Here is a 23,863-nt window from a genome sequence, read left to right as displayed (position 1 = left end):
AACATTCTTACCCAATCAACTCTACCTGGTACCTGCACTCACTGGACACTTGATTAGAAATGCCTGTCCTTCAGCAACACAAATGAACCACAAACACACACACACACACACACACCTGGCCTTCAGCAACTACACAAACATACCACACACACACACACACACATCACACCTGTCCTTCAGCAACACAAACATACCACGCGCGCGCACACACACACACACACACACACACACACACACACACACACACACACACACCTGTCCTTCAGAAAGTACACAAACATACCAAACACACACACACACACACACACACCTGTCTACACACACACACACACACACACACACACAGCACACCTGTCGTTCACAAAGACAAACGAACCACACACACACACACACACACACAGCTGTCATTTAGCAATGACACAAACATTACATCTGTCCTTCAAAAACAGACAAACACCTGTTCTTCAGCAAAACAAACATACCACACACACACACACACACACACACAATCACACTTGTCCTTCAGCAACTACACAAACATACCACACACACACCACACCTGTCATTCAGCAAGACAAACACCACACACATCACACCTGTCCTTCAGCAACTACACAAACATACCACACACACACACACATAATCACACCTGTCCTTCAGCTACTACAGAAACATACCACACACACACACACACACACACACACACACACACACACACACATAATCACACCTGTCCTTCAGGAACTACACAAACATATCACACACACACCACACCTGTCCTTCAGCAAGACAAACACCGCACACACACACACACACACACACACACGCAACACACCTATCCTTCAGCAACACAAACGAATCGCACACACACACCACACTTGTCCTTCAGCAACTACACAAATAATACATCTGTCCTTCAATAAAACAAACACCTGTTCTTCAGCAATACAAACATACCACATAGACATCACACCTGTCCTTCAGCAACTACAAAAACATACCACACACACACACAATCACACCTGTCCTTCAGCAACTACAAAAACATACCACACACACACACACACACACACACACACACACACACACACAATCACACACAATCACACACACACAATCACACCTGTCCTTCAAGCAACTACAAAAACATACCACACACACACACACAAACACACACGCACACACACATCACAGCTGTCCTTCAGCAACACAAACATACCACGCGCACACACATGCACGTCCTTCAGCAAGACAAATGAACCACACACACACACACACACACATCACACCTCTCCTTCAGCAACTACACAAACATTACATCTGTCCGGCAAAAACACACAAACACCTGTTCTTCAGCAAAACAAACATACCACACACACACACACACACACACACACGCCTGTCCTTCAGCAACTAAAGAAACATACCACAAACACACACACACACACACACATCACACCTGTCCTTCAACAACTGCAGAAACATACCACACACACACACACACACACACGCATCACACCTGTCCTTCAGCAACACAAACATACCACGCGCACACACGTCCTTCAGCAAGACAAATGAACCACACACACACACACACACACACACAATCACACCTGTCCTTCAGCAACTACACAAACATACCAGACAAACACACACACACACACACACACACACACTTGTCCTTCAGCAAGACAAACACCACACACACACACACCACACCTGTCCTTCAGCAAGACAAACACCACACACACACACCACACCTGTCCTTCAGCAAGACAAACACCACACACATCACACCTGTCCTTCAGCAACAGAAACATACCACACACACACAGAAATCAAACCTGTCCTAAGGCAACTACACAAACATACCAGACACACACACACCAAACTTGTCCTTCAGCAAGACAAACACCACACACACACACATCCCACCTGTCCTTCAGCAACACAAACATATCACACTTGTCTTTCAGCAACTACACAAACATACCACACACACACACACACCACACTTGTCCTTCAGCAAGACAAACATACCACACACACACACACACACACACACACATCCTTCAGGAACACACACACCACACCTGTCCAACAACACAAACATACCACGCACACACATACACACACACACACACACACCCCTGTCTAACAACACAATCAATCATAGCACACACACACACACACACACACACACATCACACCTGTCCCTCAGCAACTACACAAACATACCACACACACCCACACACACACACACCACACTGGTCCTTCAGCAAGACCAACATACCACACACACACACACATACACACATCACACCTGTCCTTCAGCAACAGAAACATACCACACACACACAGAAATCAAACCTGTCCTTCAGGAACTACACAAACATTACATCTGTCCGGCAAAAACACACAAACACCCGTTCTTCAGCAAAACAAACATACCAAACACACACACACATCACACCTGTCCTTCAGCAACAGAAACATACCACACACACACAGAAATCAAACCTGTCCTTCAGGAACTACACAAACATACCACACACACACCACACCTGTCCTTCAGCAAGACAAACACCACAGACACCCACACATAAAGCACACCTGTCCTGCAGCAACTACACAAACATTACATCTGTCCTTCAAAAACACACAAACAACACACACACACCACACCTGTTCTTCAGCAGCTACACAAACACACACACACCTTATTAGTTTGAGCTGTAGAATAGTGCCATTGTTTACTGGGGTATTATTGATGTATTATTGGGGGAACCTCACTCCCTCACACACTGGGAGGAACAAATCTTATGAAAGAATCTGAGTGTGTAATGTGTCACTCACCGTAGGACAGAGGTCACAGGTCCACTGCTGAATAGAGGAGGAGGATCCATGGATGCATCACTCTTCATAGACACACAGCTGGGTGCTGGATTTGCTGCTCTCTCACTCCACCTCCTGATGATATTGAATAGTAAAAATAAATCACATTAGAGAACAACCAATTACACTCACAACATTCTTACCCAATCAACTCCACCTGGTACCTGCACTCACTGGACACTTGATTAGAAACACACACACACACACACACACACACACACACACACACACACACACACACACACCTGTCCTTCAGAAAGTACACAAACATACCACACACACACACACACACATATCACACCTGTCTACACACACACACACACACAGCACACCTGTCCTTCACAAAGACAAACGAACCACACACACACACACAGCTGTCATTCAGCAACGACACAAACATTACATGTCCTTCAAAAACAGACAAACACCTGTTCTTCAGCAAAACAAACATACCACACACACACACACACAATCACACTTGTCCTTCAGCAACTACACAAACATACCACACACACCACACCTGTCATTCAGCAAGACAAACACCACACACATCACACCTGTCCTTCAGCAACTACAGAAACATACCACACACACACACACACACACACACACACACACACACACACAATCACACCTGTCCTTCAGCAACTACAGAAACATACCACACACACACACACACACACACAAACACACACACACATCACACCTGTCCTTCAGCAACAGAAACATACCACACACACACAGAAATCAAACCTGTCCTTCAGGAACTACACAAACATATCACACACACACCACACCTCTCCTTCAGCAAGACAAACATCGCACACACACACACACACACACACACACGCAACACACCTATCCTTCAGCAACACAAACGAACCGCACACACACCACACTTGTCCTTCAGCAACTACACAAATAATACATCTGTCCTTCAATAAAACACACACCTGTTCTTCAGCAATACAAACATACCACATAGACATCACACCTGTCCTTCAGCAACTAAAAAAACATACCACACACACACACACAATCACACCTGTCCTTCAGCAACTACAAAAACATACCACACACACACAGAAATCAAACCTGTCCTTCAGCAACTACACAAACATACCAGACACACACACCAAACTTGTCCTTAAGCAAGACAAACACCACACACACACCACACCTGTCCTTCAGCAAGACAAACACCACACACATCACACCTGTCCTTCAGCAACACAAACATATCACACTTGTCTTTCAGCAACTACACAAACATACCACACACACACCACACTTGTCCTTCAGCAAGACAAACATACCACACACACACACACACACACACACACACACATCCTTCAGGAACACACACACCACACCTGTCCAACAACACAAACATGCCACACACACACACACACACACCCACATCACACCTGTCCTTCAGCAACTACACAAACATACCTCACACACACACACACACACACACACACACAAACAGAAACTAGAACAGCACTGATAGTAGAACTTGGTTTAAATATGTAGAGGAAGTGGCAACAGGTGAAGGGGAGAATAACTAGAACTTCTAACTAATAAGTGGGAGATGGAGAGCAGGGGAATGGCTGAGGATGACTGACAGGGATTAGTGTGTGTGTGTGTGTGTGTGTGTGTGTGTGTGTGTGTGTGTGTGTGTGTGTGTGTGTGTGTGTGTGTGTGTGTGTGTGTTTGTGTGTGTGTGTGTGTGTGTGTGTGTGTGTGTGTGTGTGTGTGTGTGTGTGTGTTTGGCTGGGTAGCTCTCTCACTCCACCTCCTGATGATATTGAATAGTGAAAGTAAATCAGCTGGGAGCTGGAGGCTCTGCTCTCTCTACCCTGATGAAGATGAGGAAAGTGTTGAGTAATTACATCCTTCACTACATCTCATTTATCCTGAATAGTCCCTCTTCCTGTTTCCTCAGATTAAGTGCTGATGGAAAGCTCCTCACGCTGGGTCAGAGGTTCCTCCTCCACTGCTGGAGTTATGAGGCTCCATCATGGAGTTGTTCCTCTTCACACACACACAGCTGGACACTGGAGATGCTGCTCTCTGCTCCCTGTCAACAGTTCACACACACACAGTGAATCAACACAATCAATGCCTGACAAAACTCACATTAACATATTAAAAAATAAAAAGCATGCTGCCAAACATGAAACATGAAGCAAAAAATAAGAAAATATAAAAATACAGATATATAAAATAATATAAAGATGTAAGCAATACAATGTGCAATACATGTGTATGAGAACAAGTTATGCTGTATGCTATATATATATATATATTTACATATATGTTTACTGATACCATAACAGCCTGTATATGTGCACTCTGTCTTAAAGCACAGGCAAATTGACCATCATCAAATAAAACATCAAATAACCCCACATCTCCAGCACAACTAGTATTTAACATGACCAATGACAAAGAAATTCAAGTGTAAATTCATCATCATATTGAGAGACCTGCGATGTATTTATACTAGTGTGTTCATCCATGCAGTCATCTCCAGAACTGTAGGTGGCAGTGCAAAGCCAAAACTAACCCCTGAAAAAACAGAGAATGACATTCTGACACCCATCACATATGACTGTCCACAAAATTTAAGAGGTGCAAATTGACACTGTAAAGGTCCAACGTGCACAACAGGAAGAGGAGCAACCGCGTCATTTCTAGCATGCACACACACACACACACACACACACACACACACACACACACCACAGACAACGAGTCAAATATAAACCCAGGCTGTGTCTGTAATGATCCACTCACTCACTCACATTCCCCCACACAGACGGGTCTATATAGAACACTACATAGGGTATGTTAGTGAGACAACAGACAGAATCTATCAACACTAGTCTGTGCTGGAAATATAAAACTGTGACCTTTCATCACAGAAACTATCTGGAACATAAAGTGGTGCAGTCACAACACATTGAAATAAGACACATTAGTGAGGAAACAGTGGTAGCAGTCCTGTCAACATGTCTGTTATATGCCCTTAATCAGTGTACCTCAGTTGTTCACTACATTTACAGTACACTATAGGTGTGGTATCTTTGTCCTTAATCAGTGTACATCAGTAGTTCACTACATTTACAGTACACTATAGGTGTGGTATCTTTGTCCTTAATGTCGGTATGTTTACTGGGATAAATAACTACATGGGTTCTGTGGGTTTACATGAACTCTGTAGAATTCTGTGGCTTTGCATGAACTTTGTTAGGTTCTGTGGGTTCACATGAACTTTGTTGGGTTCTGTGGGTTCACATGTACTCTGTGGGGTTCTGTGGGTTCACATGAACTCTGTAGTGTATGAAGTGCAGACCGATTTAATGAATTGTCTGTATGGAACAGATTTCATAGTAAAATAAAGGAACAATGTCTCAAAATGATATATTTATTGTTATATTATATTATGAAATTTTTGTTGTTCTGCTATTTGGGGGGCTTCTTCTCTTCCCAAATTACCTCCTCAGTCTTGGAAAAGATTCATTCACATAGAAGACATGTTGCTAGCATGCACAGGTGTTTTTACCATTATATAAATGTGTGGATGTACAGCACATCACTCCTGTCAGTAAACCAGAGGATCTCTCTCTACATACACTTTCTATATATTAATGTCACTATATCTATCCTAACTACTGCTCACTGGATGTCTCTCACTAGTCTATCAGTCAATATGTCCTATTAATAACCTTCTATCTAGACAACACTGAATTTCTCAGTCTCTCAAATTCTCTCTTCTCACAAAACCCTCAAAGTTTGGGTGTGTTTTCTTGTAAGTATTCATAGAGTTTGTGACTGAGACAGATGTGTGATCAGGTTTGTTTCAGACACTGTCAGTCAAAGCCAGGAGCGGCAGGTTCTGTATCACACCTGTAGAAACACAAGCTTCGTTTAGCCGTGGTCACGTGACATGGCCGCTTTGAGCCACACTTTGGATCAGTGTTTCAAAACGCTGCGCTTCAGAAACTCCAAACAAGCGTAGAAACGTCAGTACTGAACGTCCCATCCCAAACTATAGTTAATAATAAAGATAATGAACTATACAGGGAATCTGAACTGTCCACTGAGGATTTGGACAACACTAAAAAATGGCTGAAACTGAACAGGAAACTAATTGTAAAAAAGCAAACGTTACAGCAGCAACTTTACGTTTAGGCCAGAGGAGTTTAAACTGGAAGCATTTGGAAAGATTACTGACTAACTACGACTTAAAATCGAGATTTACAATAACTGACAACGTATATCTGAGCCAGTTATATTATTACTATTATTTAAAAATATAACTGTGCGATCGTACTGGCGTTGGCCATTTTAGTGTCCGTCATTTTAGATGCGTACCGTTAACTTCACCAGGACTTTAATCTTTACGTTTAGTCCACTTTTGGGTGAACCGACGATTTAACACAGAACTATGTATGTACAAAACACGCTGTTTAAACTGCACCGACATCGCATTTTAACAAATAGGATGAACTTACCGTGAAATATTTTAAACGCGCGTATCTCCAATCCGTCCAACTTTCAATAACGGCAACAGTTAAGAAAATACTTTCATTTTCTTGCGAAGGGAGGGACTACAGGAACGCCAGTGGGCGTAAGTAGAGCACATGTCAATCATTTTCGTATGAAGCCAATTACACAACCGATTTCTTATAACATTCATTTTTTGTTAAGCCAATCATCAGCCAAAGTTAGCTGTCCATCATTTTGCTGCAGCCAATCATAGACTAAGCAGTCTATACAGTCAATGGATTCACAGTCCCGCCTACACGAACTTGTTTTGCGGCTGCGCTGAGAGTAAATCTCCACTATGTCGGCACGATGAAACACTTCGGAATTTAACATACCGCTTTGTTTGTAGATCAAACTTACAGATGACTGTAATTTAGACAGAGAATCATCCTCACGATAAGCATGTAAGTGTGTGGACGTCCATGACATGTTGTGCATCTGATAAATAAAGAATCTTCTTAATGGTTGAATGCGGGGCGTGTGCGTGTGTGTGTTTATTTCAAGTATTGTGGAAAAATAATTTATTAGTTTACCAGTATTTGGTACAACAGAAAACTACATGGTGTACTTATAACAACAACAACAACAACAACAACAACAACAACAACAACAACAACAACAATAATAATAATAATAAAACATTTAAATTCATGCAAAACACAACTACCAATTAGAGATTTTACATTTGGTGTGGATTTTTTCAGAGAATCAAACTTCTTATTAAATCACATTAGATACAATCACATTAGATAACGCCATATAACATTAATACATAATATTCTGCATTATAAGACAAATTTAGGAGTCCTAAATAAGAAGATTATTTTTGTATAATAAACACAGAATACAGAACACATAGAACACACAGAACACTCAGAACACATAGAACACAGAGAACACATAGAACATGGAACACATAGAACACAGAACACATAGAACACAGAGAACACATAGAACACAGAGAACACATAGAACACAGAACATGGAACACATAGAACACAGAACACAGTCTAACAGTAAAAGAATGACAGTAAATGTGTATTAGTATTGCTGGTTACAAGAAAGTTGATAATTGACATATTACCTTTTAGCACACAGATCTCTATATAACAATAGAAAAGAGAAGATAAAAATGGATATAACAAACCTATTCTCATCTTATTCCTTTCATAAACCTAAAATTCCCCATCCAACAAAATCCCACATAATCATACTAATTACACTAGAACACAAAAATAAAATACATGGCAGGGCAGATTCAAACACAATGGCCACTTAACTCTAATGAGCACAAAAAAATGATAAAAAATGACCTTCCCATGCTCAGTCCTCTTGGTACAAATGTGAATGTCTCTTCAATCTGAGATGGTGTAGTATCTGTAACACGCTATCTCTCAATAGACTAGTTACACTCACCCTGAGCCCCTCAGAGACCCAGGACATTATCCAACCTAAAGACCCAGTGACACATTCTCTCTCTCTCTCTCTCTCTCTCTCTCTCTCTCTCTCTCTCTCTCTCTCTCTCTCTCTCTCTCTCTCTCTCTCTCAGGAACAGTCTTGACAACTGCAGTATAAGCAGGTTATCTTCTTCCATTTGGGATGTTAGAACTCATAGCCTACTAGTCTTATACACTACTTCAGTACACTAAGTGAAAAGAAAATAAAGCTTCACTTAGTGTCACGATTGGCCACCCTCCTGGTGTCCCTGTTTCCATGGTTTCCCTGTCGCCTCTTTGTTTTCCTTTACTTCCTTGTTGTTATTCCATTCCTTAGTTTCGTTTTCTCCGCCCCTCATGATTTACACCTGTGTCTTGTTTAGCGTCCATTAGATCATGGATTTAAGCCCTGTGTTTTGTTTCCCACATTGTGGGTTATTTTGGTTTGTCTGGTTGGTTGTAGGTTTGGTGAACCATGTCTGTATGGTGTGTCCTTCGATTCGTTCAGTATGTGAGGTTCCTAACCTTCATTATCTTTATTATCCTGTTTCAACTATGTTTATTTATGTTTGTTTGTTAATAAACTCTCTCTGCACTTGCATCCGTCCCCTCGCCTCGCCTTGCTTTGTGCTTACCTGCTAATGTTATGCTTAAACACTTCTCACAACACACTCATAAGCCATTGTTGGCCACAAAAGAGAGTTATGCAAGGATTCTTGATCTGAAAACCCAAATCACCACTGTACTCTAATACATTTAGTAGTAAATGGCAACTTGGCAGTGGTGGGGCCACAGTGGTTGAACGAGCAAACTTCCGATTACAAATACAAGTCAAGTACCTTAACCACTGAGCTACCACTGCCACAGATCTCCAGGAGCAGAGGGTGGGGCTAAACTGCTGGGAGACAGATCTCCAGGAGCAGGGGGTGGTGGGGCTAAACTGCTGGGAGACAGATCTCCAGGAGCAGGGGGTGGGGCTAAACTGCTGGGAGACAGATCTCCAGGAGCAGGGGGTGGGTCTAAACTGCTGGGAGACAGATCTCCAGGAGCAGGGGGTGGGGCTAAACTGCTGGGAGACAGATCTCCAGGAGCAGGGGGTGGGGCTAAACTGCTGGGAGACAGATCTCCAGGAGCAGGGGGTGGGGCTAAACTGCTGGGAGACAGATTTCCAGGAGCAGGGTTGATGTGCACTGGTCTACACAGGTCCATTTCAGAATCTTTGTCCTGCTCCTCTGTTCAGTCCCTGTGTGTCCCTCACTCAGTGCTGACCTGCTGTCTGTCCCTCCCTCTCTGCTTCTTGCTCTGTGGCTGTTGAGCTTTGGCCTTTTTAACAGGAGGTGGAGTCTGTGTCTCTTCTCCTCCCTGCACTTTCCTCTTCTTGTTATTTTTCTTTTTCTTCTTCTTCTCCCCCCCTTTCAACCCTTCCCCCTGCAGTTGCCAGGGTGACTGTAGTGTCTTTTCCCTCCAGTATGATGAGCTTTTTGCGGTTTTTGCATTTCTTGCTCTCAGATGGAGCCCCACAAACATCTATTTATGACCAGACGTTGTGATGAGAGGACAGCTGAGCTGACCGTGTTTATGATGAGAGTCCAGCTAGGGTTTATGGTTGCCTCAGGGTTAAGCTCCACTTATCAGTCCTCTATTACTGATATCTTAGGCCCTGTGTCTCAGACTGTGACAATTATGAGTGAGTGCAGCTGCATGTGTAACTCACTGAATATTGAAGAGTTTCATCACACTCCAGCACGTATCTTCTAGCTGCCCAACCTTCTGCAGACTCCCCTCAGAATTCATGGACCTCAGAACATTCCAGAGAGAGTCCAGATTCACCTCCACCTTCTGATCAGAACAACAGAATTTTAGCCTTGCCACTACAAACCTAATTAAGACTTAATTAAAACAACTATGCTACAGCGGTAGGGCAAACAAAGCCAGTGTGAAATAAATCTAGAGTGGAATCACGAGTGTTTCTAGAATGCTCAGTCTAGAGTAAGACATAAACGGGGTTTCTGTACCTGACTGAGAACCATTTTGACCAGGAAGTGGCAGAGTTCCAGGCCTTCACCATCTTCCCATGAACTGCCTTGTTCTTGCACTCTGTGTGCTGGAGACTCTGGAGGAAACAGAACAGACGCCAAACTGTTTCAGCTCAGAGTGATGAGCCCACAGTGGGGGAGACACCACCACCATCTCAGCAGCCTCAGACCCCAGTCCAAGCACTACACACCCAAACAGTTCTTACTCAGCCTAACAGACATTCATTTCACTTATGAATGCATTAAAACACACACACATGCACACACACACACACTCACTTTACGGAAACCAGTTCATGTTTGCACAGTGTCAGCCTACTAAACCCAGATTAACATTGCTGTGAATTAAAGTAAAGGGTCAGTGCCACATCCAACCCACCTGATCCTGTTAACCACTCACTTCATAAGACCAGGATCACCTGGATCAGGTGTGTAAGATAAAGGCTGAAAAATGGGAGAGTTCAGCTTGACCTGTTGGAGTTGGTTTTAAACTGTACTCTAACTGTGTGAGATGCATTTGAGCTGGATGCTACCTGCTGAGGTTAGACTCTACCTGTTGGGACTGGACTCTACCTATCGGAGGTGGTCTGCTGTTGTCTGGCAGAGTTCAGTCCACTGGGCTGTAGTCAGCAGATGCTTCGCCTCTTTAGACTGCAGAGCTCTCAGATCCATCACACACGCCTGGCCCTGCAACAGCCAATCAAAGCCATCCAGAGTGTTATACAGCCAATCATAACCATCCAATCGGTTAAACAGCCAATCAAAACACGAATAAGGCCCTGAAAATGCTTACCCAAACCTGAAAGTTACATCACCAGTTACAGTAACTCAACAATGAGACCAGAATAGATTCAATTCTGTAGTGATTCTGTAGGTACCAAATACGAGCAAATGTGTGTTTTTGTGTGTTTTGAATATGTGCTGAATTTGTATGTCAGTGTGTGTGTTACATGTTTGTATGTAAGGCTGTTTGTGAAAGTGGTGTGTGTGTGTGTGTATGTGTGTGTGTGTGTGTGTGTGTGTGTGTGTGTGTGTGTGTGAGTGTGTGTGTGTGATAGTTGTCATGGCCCAGTTATATTCAGTTGTTTGGAGTTTGTAAAGGCATTTGTGTGATATCGTTTGTGGGCTTTCACCTTCAGTTCACTGCCATGAATTCTGTCAGTCGCAGTAGGCTTTTTAGTTTCTAAAGCCAAAAGAAAATCAGATTTCTTCAGAGCAGGAGTAATTTTCCCTGCTGCTGCCGCACAGAGGTGCACCCCACAAAAATGGCTGTGGCCAAAGAAAGAATTAACAAGGAACATATACACGAGTTATCAAGGAACAACCAGAAGCAGCAGAGAACAGGTGGAGCAACCAAACAAGGGGTCCAACAGAAAGATCCAAGAAGCCCATTGTAACGCGGGGGTTTAGGCAGGATGCAGGAACAAGCCGTGTAAACAAAGTGACGTTTATTTACACACAACAAAAGACACTGTAGCTCACAGGCTAACATAAGATTAAACACTGACAACCAGCAACGACTACACAAGACTTTATATATATAAACCGTAACGGCACGAAACGAGAAACAGGTGTGATACACGGGGAGGGCGTTGCCAAGTAGACAAACACACACACACACACACACACACACACACACGCGCACACACACACACGTGCGTCTGGGAGGAGGGAGCCATATTGTGACATGCATCGATACATGCCACGTGTGCACGTTTGTGTTTTTTGTATTGGTTGCTTTTCCCTGTTACAGGTAAACCAATAAGAAGCTTTGTGGGCTTTGTGGATGGAGGTGGGACTACTGCTTTAAGGGTGGATCTCCTGCGAAAGTATGTGGCGCTGATTCGGGCCATGCTTTGGAGTTATTGCTAAAGGCATCTTGTGACAGTGTACAAACGATACTGTTTAGTTTACATATGAGATTGCTGTTATGTTCCCACTATCTGTCGGTGTGGACAAGTCAGGTAACATGGTTACAGGTGACTTCAATGTATAGCTCTGGTAGATTAGGGGCAGTTGCTGCTTTGTTGCATTTTAGATCAGGAAAGGTATGTGGTAGGCAGGGAAGCTGTTTTATTATTTTCGTTTCTATGGCACCGTCTACAGCGTCCACCTGTACTTTATGTTCAGTTACCAGAATTGTTCTTATGCTTTGAATTATGTGCTCTTGCCATTGATTTTTATGGTACAAGTAAATTGATAAATGCAGAGATTCTTGGTGTTGGTCTCATCCTTGGCTAGTTTGTACATGCCTCACACACACACACACACACACACACACACACACACACACACACACACACTGGGCATGAAAATATAGGTCTTATCTTAGAAAACTAAAGGGCTGTTAGATTTCAGTGGGTTCATGGAGAAAGTGTCATGGTGTGGAAAGTGTACACCCCCCCCCCCCCCCACACACACACACACACTCCTCTTAGAAGTGTTACAGCCCTGTCAATTTTGTCACCAACCGGGGCATGTAAAATCCATGGATAGAAAACCAAGTTGTAGAGCCAAAACAGAGCATGACATGATTGTTAAGAAGACTGAGATGAGGACAACCATGACAAAACAGAGTAAGAATTATTACTCAGACCTGCAGGAATATACAGAGCAATAAGGATTACTCAGACATACATGTTCATATATAGTAATAGTAAATACTCAGTCATATAGGAAGAGTGTAACAAAGTAGGGCACTGAAAACCCTGACTCTTATACCTGAAATGTTTGAAAAAGGCATTCATTCTACAGCACAGTGGTATAATGTTACATCATCATCATCATCATCATCAGTCTTGCCCCCCTCACTGAAACACACTGTATCTAATCATTATGTAGTACAGACCTCATCCTGTATCTCATCATTACATATGTAGTACAGACGTCATCCTGAATCTCATCATTACATGTAGTACAGACCTCATCCTGTATCTCATCATTACATATGTAGTACAGACCTCATCCTGTATCTCATCATTACATATGTAGCACAGACGTCATCCTGAATCTCATCATTACATGTAGTACAGACCTCATTCTGTATCTCATCATTACATATGTAGTACAGACGTCATCCTGAATCTCATCATTACATGTAGTACAGACCTCATCCTGTATCTCATCATTACACATGTAGTACAGACCTCATCCTGTATCTCATCATTACATATGTAGTACAGACCTCATCCTGTATCTCATCATTACACATGTAGTACAGACCTCATCCTGTATCTCATTACATATGTAGTACAGACCTCATCCTGTATCTCATCATTACATATGTAGTACAGACCTCATCCTGTATCTCATTACATGTAGTACAGACGTCATCCTGTATCTCATCATTACATATGTTGTACAGACCTCATCCTGTATCTCATCATTACATATCTAGTACAGACCTCATTCTGTATCTCATCACTGCATATGTAGTACAGAGCTCATACTGTATCTCATCACTACATATGTAGTACAGACCTCATAATGTATTTCTTCAGCGGTAGTCAGTTTCTCACCTCATGATGATGCCTGGCTGGATATTCTCAACTCAACAGTGATACGGACACATATAACAACTCCAGCAACACAAACTTGTACAAGCAGAAGACCCACAACCATGCCAGTACCAGGTCAGTACTATGTCAGTACCAGGTCAGTACTGTGTCACTACTATGCAGGTATTAGGTCAGAACTAGATCAGTACAGTACCATTAACAGGTCAGCACTATACCAGACTCACAAATAGGGATTCTTTCTTTCTCTAGCCAAAGCCAAAGAAATACCTTTTTCAAAGAAATATACATGGTTTCTAAAATGACTGTATAGTTGTATAAGCAAGCACTTGAACAAGTAGTCAATGGTTAGGCTCCTGGGAGTGTGGATAGATTCTCCATGGAGGTTTGTAATACATTTACAGATACTCATGACCAAGTGTCCAAAGTAAACAATTACTTTCTACCCAGTAAACAATTAAAAAAACAGAACAGAAACAGATGTTAAAGTTCCATGTGATCAGCACACCTCTAACACCTCTAACACCCTGCTGGCAGCAGGTCTACATGTCCTGTCAAACACAAAGATAACCAAGGTCCCTTTAAAGTAACACCACAGGGTGTTTCTTGTTTCAGTAGTCAATGTTTACCTGGTCATAATATTAACCCAGGCCTCAAAAACAGACATGATTTGATTGGTTATTAGATTACATCCAGGTTCTGATGATTCTAAACTCATAGGTGGTGGGAGGAAGTTAGCTAGTGTGTTTAATTCCACAGTGAGTTAGAACAAAGTCTTTATTGTATTATGTCTCTGGACACAGACAGTGAGGCAGGACAAAGTCTTTATAGTATTATAATGTCTCTGGTTAGGAGCAGAGTAGATGTACATGTATTTCATAATGTCTCATTATCTCATATAGTGATTTAAAATTATAATAATAGTGGTATTACTAACATGGTATACAAGATATTTGCTTTAGAAGATTTTTGCTGGACACAGGAACGCCGCTTGGCACAGCGTGGTAAGTAGTGATGGCAAACGCACTGGCGCTTTCTTCCTAACTGTATCAAAAAAAGGTTCATTACTCGTAGCTTCATGATACAGTGCACAATAGCGGCATCTGGTGGTCAAAACCTCAAAGTGCTTTGTGCATCTGGTTGGCAAGGTAGCTTTATTTATTTATTCAATTAGGTAGTTAGTTAGTTAGTTGGTTGACTTGTGCGTACTACCTTGGTTCCTAGGTATCGGACAGCGGCACTCTGCCAATTTATTTCCAGCTTTTAAAACTGTTCCATCGCATTAAAAACATGACATTTGTTGTTTCAATAAAAGCAACCGATGAAACTAAATAGATTGTTGCGCATGTCTTCAAAATCTCATTGCTGATGTGGGTACATACATCCAGGTTTTGGCAGAATACTTTGATGGCTGAATAATGTGATGTATTCTATTACAATACATAAAACAGTAATATATTCAGAATACATTTAGAATGCACCCAGAACACAACTTACTAAGTCACATTTAAGAGCAAAAATATTTGATATATTTTAAATTTAAGTTCTAAATTGTGAACAGCTTTAACAGAACTGATATAATGCCATCAATGTATAACTTTTTCTTTATTCTTGTTGCAGTGTTCTTTTAAAATACTCTACCTTATTTGTTGGCAAGAGTTCAGTGTTCAGACTCCATAACACGCCCTTTTTTTCACTATTTCCAGGCTACTCTGTGGTCATTTGATCATTGTAGCCCGACTCAGGCACGGACACAAATCCACGTGTAAAGACCCTAAAAAAGGGAAGGAATTCCATATTGTTTACTGTGTATTTGTTTATTATTGTTGTACTGAGTGTTAAAAACTCTACTTCCCAGAACTCTTTTCGAGTTTCGCGCCGGTTTTCTTGCTGGCACGGCCAGTCTCTCACCAAGGCGAGCAATCAGATGGCTGCTAGGATTGAGCGACGTTGTCGTTGACCAATCAGTGATTAGGAGGCGGGACCAGACTGGGGCGTTCGAGCGGGAGCGACACATCGGCAATTTTCCCCTGAAGTTTCGGTTGCTGGATACTTAATATACGCTGCATATAGGCCAAAACTGTAACTTTTCCCATTTTTCTTTCAAGTCTAACAGTGTTTGTTAGCGTGAAAGTATATTCTCACTTCGGTAGACGTTGTCTGTGTTTCGGTTCTGTGAGGAGAGTTGGCCGTATGCGGTGGAGGAGCTCCAGCTCCAGACTGCACCGCTGAACTGGCTGCTTCTCAGGGAAGACTGAACTCTCCACGCTGCTGCTGTGTGGATGGATGAGGAGGACCAGAGTCTTAACAACGATCATCGCACTTGTGTGAGAAGCTGAGAGGAGACGCGAGTAGGTGCTTGTTGTGGCGCTACGGCTCATCTCCATACGAGTCATGGACTTGTGAGTATCGACCAACCAGCCCCGGGTATCTCAGACGCTTCATTTTGCACAACGATATACAACACTACACCCCGTACTACGCTGGATTTAGCCAAACTCTGGTTCACGTTTGCTGTATTGACTATTTATGATTGAGCGTATATTTTCCGTGTTTATTTAATTGGTTGATTTGCAACTGAAGCCTCTGAGGGTAAGCGAAATATAAATATTGGTATTTTTTTCGCGTTGAGTTTTTTTTCCCGCCGCTTGTCTTGACGTTAATAGGTTTGAATCGGTTTTCGTTGTTTGTGATTTGCTTCTGTTATTTCGCGATTGCTTTCTTTTGTGCAGGGATATATGCTGTAAAAAAAAAAAGTAAAGTCATTTGGGGTATTTACTAACCTGTGAATCATTCGGGTCCTTAATCACGAGGGGGTTTAAAATGATTTATTACTATCAGCATAGTAGTAGACACATTTCTGGAGGCACCGCGCTAACTTAGTAAACCTGGGCAATGTATCATGTTTGTCATGTACATTTAAGGCTGGTAACTGCACCCACTGGCGGGCAGTTTCAGGTTTTCTGGCTCATCAAGTCTTTCATGAGCTGGATCAGATGGGAAACTGCAGGCCGATAACCACAGAACCGGGGTTCAAAATCTCATGTGTGTTAAGAATTTGCAACCCGCTAAAGCAACGTATCACACGTGGGTGTAGTAGTGAGACGGTAACAGATCCAGATCCAATATGTAAATCCAGTCCCACTGTCACGCCCCCCACGAGTCACGTGGTACAGCCTGCTGCGTGCAGGGATTCACAGCCGTGCTTGTAACCACGCCCCCCGGGATTACACACACGTGCACAGGGTTTAATGTTGAATGTCTGTTTAAACTGTCAGTGTGCGCGGCCTGTAGCTCCTTCACTACGTTTGTGTTAATGTCGCTCTCTGAGCCGTAACGTTAGTTTGTGTAGTCACGTGTTAATGTGTTCTTAGTTTAATGTTAAGTGTAGTCATTTACTGTAACTGTTATATGTGAGTGCCACCTTTGTTGTTGGTGTTTAATGTTAATAAATGTCCAGCAGCGTTACGCACTGACATGTCTGTAGTTTATGCCGAGGTTTCTGCTCCTGTGTGTGAGTCTGTCATACCCTCTAGAGGTCTTGTGGTAAAGTTGCTTTACGTATTCATGACTGGAAAATGAATCCCGTCTGATTAGTAGTTTAGTGTTGCCAGAAATATCAAACACAGCATGACTGCTGGGAATAAGGGAGCTGAACAGTGACACAACGTACAGGCAGGCAGGACTGTGATGTTCTGGACCCTGGACTAACCCCCTCTGGTAAAGGAGGATTACTGTGCTGCTGAGGTATAGTGGGGTTTAGTCCTGTTTCTACTGTGGGATAGATGGTGCTTTAGTCCTGTTCCTAATATTGTTTAGCAGTTTAGTCCTGTTTATTTTATAGCAGGTGGTGTAATCAGGTTATGTAAATTATTGATTTTTTTCCTAATAGTGATCACCCTGAGATTTACTCAGCTGCTTTTACCTGTACAGTACTGACTGGGCTCTCCTGTCTCCTCTGTACAGTACTGACTGGGCTCTCCTGTCTCCTCTGTACAGTACTGACTGGGCTCTCCTGTCTCCTCTGTACAGTACTGACTGGGCTCTCCTGTCTCCTCTGTACAGTACTGACTGGGCTCTCCTGTCTCCTCTGTACAGTACTGACTGGGTTCTCTTTTGTCTCCTCAGTCATGCTGTCCTGCAGCAGGTGTCACTGTGTTCTGCTGTTACAGCTGCTGACAGTCATAGCTGGTAAGTGCACAGAACGGTTTCTATTTGGTCATCAGAATTTTATTCTTGATTCTGGTGTGTGAACTGGACTAATGTACCTGCTTGACCTTTATTTATTATTTAACCTTCTTTATATGTGAAATGAATATATGAAATTAATAAATTCTGATGGGTTTTTTTAAATAATTCATTTTGTTAGACAGTGTAAACAATGATGTCGTCCATTTTAATCACATTTAAATGAATAGTAAACATGTTTACTGCATTGCTGCTATTCATGAGAACTGTACTGTGTAACTCACTGTGGATGCTCAGCTCGTCGTACCTACCTACTGTATAACTACAGTGTCTGTCTCACTCATAGACCCCATTCATAGTCAGCTGGCTAAGGTAGCTGTCCCGGCACGGCCCCCTCTCCTAGACTCCTCCCCTTGTGTGTGTCTGTCCATTGTCACGCCCCTGATGTATTGATTGTCCATGTTACACCTGTTTGTAGTTATGTTCCTTGTTAACATGTGTGCTTAAATCCCGTTAGTGTGTGCGTCCCTGTCCTTCCCCCTGCTTCCCTGCTTGCGCTGGCCCTTGGTGGGTTGTCCGGTCCTCCACCGGCACCTTTTGGCGTTGGTCTTGGAGCCGTAGCCCGATGGGCTGGCGCGCAGGGAGTGGCGCCCTTGAGGGGGGGCTCTGTCACGGTACGGCCCCTCCCCTCTCGCGCGTGTGTGTGTGTGTGTGTGTGTGTGTGTGTGTGTGTGTGTGTGTGTGTGTGTAGTGCCACGCCCTCTCGTGTCGTTCACCTGATCCTTGTTGTGTGTAATGGTCATGCGTGTATATAAGTCTTGTGTTGTGTTGTCGAAGTTGTCAGTGTTTAACCCAGTGTGTATCTTGTATCGTACGTGAACACACAAGAAGCTTAATGTATAGGGTCGTTGTGTTGTTAATGTTTGGTGAGTCTGACGTTATTCTTCATTTTTATTAGTTTAAATAAAGGCCAATTTAGTTGAGGACACATGTCTTGGCATTCCACTCTCACAATACGAACGTTACAGTAGCATGGACATGTACATGTTTTATTAATAATGTCATAGTCCCTTCTTCAGAACACTGAGAAGGGCCAGGATGCTATAGGCCCGCCCCCAGAGTCAAAAATATTAGTCACACATTTCATTGGACAGATTCCCTATCATTTTGCTAATAGAATTGCATTTCAGAACCCTTTAATTAAAAGATCACCAGAATGGTCATGTAGACACAGACATAGAAGGCACAGATGTCCCTGCAGCCGTACTAATGAGCAGTATCAGTCAGTTCTGCTCTTACATAGAAATGCATCTTTGAGTATCCAAGAATATTTAAGTAGCCAAAGTTAATGGTTGATATTTTTAGTTTTACTTTATTTCTAGTGCTGGTATGATGCCAGTTTTTCTCTACTGATTCAATACTGATATCTTGCATTGGAATGTCACCTGATATCATTACCGATCCGATATTTTTTCATTAAAACCCACTGTGGCACTGTGGTTCAGTTGTGTAGGGAATTATTTTTGTGTGGGGTGTATTATATATGCTGTATCATGCAAACTTCTAAAGGGTTCACAAACTTTCAAGCACCAGTATAATGTTTTAAACTCTCTTTTCATAATGTGTCTTTCAGGCTCTTTTCCTTCAGTAAAAGTGAATCTTCATGATGCTGCTACTCTCCCCCTGCACTCAGACGTGTTCTGGTCTGGTCATATGGACTGTGTCCTATAAACAACTTGACATTCTGGCTCAGTGTAACCAGACATCCTGCCAGTCAGAGGAGGGATTTCACATGTCCCATGATCAGTACCTGAAGGGCGATCTCTCCCTCACCATCACTGATGCTGATTACACTAAGAGGACCTGGTACACCTGCGCTTGTAGTGGTAACGACATCTGTGATGTGAGTCTGCGGATAGAGGGTAAGTGTCCTCATGGATTATCTAGTTATTGTTACTATACCATTATTTATGTAGACAGATAGAACTTTATTTATCTGGGGTAAATAAAGTAGAACATATCTAATGTTTGTGAAGTTTTCTATGTGGGGGAAAACAGAAGGAGCTTGTATGTAATGTTTAAATGTTTGTCAGATTTGCAGTTCTGAGGTTACAAATCAGTTGTTTATTACACTGAAGTTTCTAATTGTTTTTTCCACAGCCTGGAATTCTTCAGTTTAAGCCTGGTGAACCTCTGGTCCTGCACTTGCTCATATCAGAGTCAGTTGAGGTGATTTATAACAGCCCAGATGCAGCTGCTCCCTCTAGTGGACAGATCTGCACAGTGGATGGACACTCACTGAAGTGTAAACCTGAATACACACACTGCTGTAGAGCTGAGAGGAACTGCACCATCTGATAGTGGAGTTTACATCATCAGAGACACTAAGAATGAAGAGATTATTCAGACATACACAGTTACTGTGGAAGGTAAGTGTGGTTACTGTGATTTTAATGTTGCCTAGAATTACTATGTTGGGGAGGCGGGTGTGCATGGTGTCAGTAACTATGTTTACGTGCACAGCCGTGGTTCAGCATTAGTTTGACTGTCATAGTTTTAGGTCTTTGTCTTAGTTGAGGTCCTGTTTGTCTAAGCATATCCCCAATAGAGAATGTGGACATGGTTTATTTTCACTGGACTCTTTGAGGTGGATTCTCACATTTCTGGATGTGTGTGCTGTTGTAAATATTAATCTGTGTATAGTGCATTATAGTAGTACTGCGTAGTTGGGAAGTCTGGCCTTCTGTTCTTTCCCTGTGTTTATTAGTTTTTGGGAGTTAGGGAGGGTTATTGTATTTAATTTTTTTATGTACATTTGGGACACTTGGTTGTTTTCGGCAGCAGGGCTTGGTGGTTGGCATGTTTGTCTCTCAGTCTTCGAGTCCCTATCTGGGTGGAGTTTCCATGTTCTCCCTGTGACTGCTTAGGTTTCCTCTGGGTTCCTCCCAAAGACATGGAGGTTAGGATGACTGGATACTCTAAAACTGTCCGGTATCAATGTGAGTTGTGTATGAATGAATATGAATTAGCTTTGATTATGGCATGCATTCGCTGTGGCATTCTGTTTCCACAAGCTTCTGCAATGTCACAACATTTATTTCTGTCCAGAATTGCACTCATTTTCCCCCAAGATCTTGTATTGATGGGAGATTTGGACCACTGCGCAAAGTCTTCTCCAGCACATCCCAAAGATTCTCAATGGTTTTCAGGTCTGAACTCTGTGGTTGCCAATCCATGTGTGAAAATGATGTCTCATGCTCCCTGAACAACTCTTTCACAATTTGAGCCTGATGAATCCTAGCATTGCCATTTTGGAATATGCCCATTCCATCAGGGGAGAAAACATCCATTGATAGAATAACCTGGTCATTCAGTATATTCAGGTAGTCAGCTGACCTCATTCTTTGGGCACATAACATTGCTGAACCTAGACCTGACCAACTGCAGCAACCCCTGATCATAGCACTGCCCCCACAGGTTTGTATGGTAGGCACTAGGCATGATGGGTGCATCACTTCAGCCTCTTCTCTTCTTACCCTGATGCGCCCATTACTCTGGAACAGGATAAATCTGGACTCATCAGACCACATGACCTTCTTCTATTGCTCCAGAGTCCAATCTTTATGCTCCCTAGCAAACTGAAGCTGTTTTTGCCGGTTATCCTCACTGACAAGTGGTTTTCTTAAGGCTACACAGCTGTTTAGTCCCAATCCCTTGAGTTCCCTTTGCATTGTGCATGTGGAAATGCTTTTTCTTTCACTATTAAACATATCCCTGAGTTCTACTGTTTTTTCTACAATTTGATTTCACAACATGTTTAAGTGATCACTGATCGCGATCATTCAATATTTTTCCCCCCGACCACATTCCTTCCTCGAAGATGTTTCCCCACTGTCCTTCCACTTTTTAATAATGTTGGAAAAATCTGTCTCTCTCTCAAGGCTCCCCTTGACCATTGAAGTTCCTCTCTGTTTTCTGTTTTTTTTGGGAAGTTTTAGTTTGGTTCTCCCCTGTGCATCGGGGCTGCCATTCTTCCCGTGGTGTCCTTGGTTCTCCCTTTTCCCACGCTCGGCATGGTGTTTAGTTTTATCACTAGTTTTGTCGTCCCCCATTCCTTTGAAGGGCAATATATGCGCAGGTAGTTTTATAGCTGCTGCGATCTAGTGGGAGTTTGTTTGCTGTGCAACAAAGCTGCCGGGGTTCAACTCCCCACCTTTTGGTTATTTACTTTTCTTGTTTTACCTGTTCTATGATCTAACTGTTTCACACACGGGCCTGCCATCGTTAGCGCATGGTTGCTCACCCAGTAGGCTATCGGTGTCAGTACCTATCTGACCTGGGTTTGAGCCCCTGTTACACCCTCTCACATCACGTCCAAGTCCATTAAGGCTGCATTACAACAAAATGAGTTACAGTCAGGCCAAACTACAAGACAGACATTTGATTCTATACTTATTGAGTTCATTCAGTCCATTAACTTCAGCCACCAGCAAGGAGTTCAAAGTGACTCGCGCACACATACACCTCTCCCCACACAAGCAGTAACACCTGGCAGGTGGAGCGTTGGTGCAGTAGGCAGACAGTGGGAGGAGGACACCACGAGTGTGGAGCGTGTCTGTGTCCAGCCGCTCACCTCCATTTTGCTCCCAGGCCTCACCTGGATGTAGCTGGATTAACAAAACACTGTAACTGCAAAATGTTCTGCGTTCAACGCTGCTCTGTCTGTTAGTATGAATTCAGTACCAACCTTTTCTTCTCCATGTCCTTGGCATCATACAGGTCCCTGTACGAGATGCACTGGTGTTCCCCCTAACACGCTGCAACAACCTGTACATGCGTACAATTTGGACTGGATTATCAATGAGATTATCAAGGCTCCTCTGTGAAAGTGGTGCTTTAATCCTGTTTCACAATACATTTCAGAGGAATTTTAAGTTAAATGTTTGAAATAATGGTTTTAATAATAAAAAGGTTTTCAGTTTAGTGGAGTTGTTTACTTATTTGTTTATATCAGGAATCACTTTATAATTCCATAATGACATCATGAATCAATATCTTCCTTGTATTTTGTGTGGTTCAGTTTACCTAAAATGGAAAGTTAGTTAATTGACTGAGTCATATTTTCTCATGAATAGAAATGTGAACATATGTTTACCTTGTTAATTAAAATGTAAAAGCTTCCACTGATGTCTTATGGGTAATATTTTTGTATATTTTCATTTACATCATAGTGTTT

The 23,863-nt window shown here is 42.5% G+C and overlaps 1 protein-coding gene and 1 long non-coding RNA gene across 2 annotated transcripts in view; one reads left to right on the top strand and one right to left on the bottom strand.

Annotated features, from left to right (window-relative positions):
* The window catches only part of LOC145657358 (NLR family CARD domain-containing protein 3-like), a 45,600-nt gene extending 39,990 nt beyond the window's left edge, over positions 1–5,610 (bottom strand). The window contains exons 1-3 of the mRNA XM_081711715.1: positions 5,388–5,610; positions 4,871–4,978; positions 2,857–2,970 (exon numbers count right to left, since the gene is read on the bottom strand). Of these exons, the coding sequence (XP_081567841.1) occupies positions 2,857–2,970; positions 4,871–4,920 (164 nt within the window). The 5' untranslated portion in view covers positions 4,921–4,978; positions 5,388–5,610. The remainder of the gene's footprint in view (positions 1–2,856; positions 2,971–4,870; positions 4,979–5,387) is intronic.
* A 10,688-nt stretch (positions 5,611–16,298) lies between these two features.
* Positions 16,299–23,802, top strand: LOC145657404 (uncharacterized). The gene is made up of 5 exons (XR_014123042.1): positions 16,299–16,841; positions 18,568–18,630; positions 20,261–20,549; positions 20,788–21,056; positions 23,407–23,802. It is a non-coding gene; the product is annotated as an uncharacterized LOC145657404 (long non-coding RNA).
* The last annotated feature ends 61 nt before the right edge of the window (positions 23,803–23,863 follow it).

The sequence above is a fragment of the Electrophorus electricus genome, chromosome 1 (genome assembly GCF_041902795.1).
Source record: "Electrophorus electricus isolate QZ-2024a chromosome 1, ASM4190279v1, whole genome shotgun sequence".
Lineage (NCBI taxonomy): Eukaryota > Metazoa > Chordata > Actinopteri > Gymnotiformes > Gymnotidae > Electrophorus > Electrophorus electricus.
The sequence above is the reverse complement of the archived record's forward strand: the minus strand, read 5'-3'. Positions and strand labels throughout refer to the sequence as shown.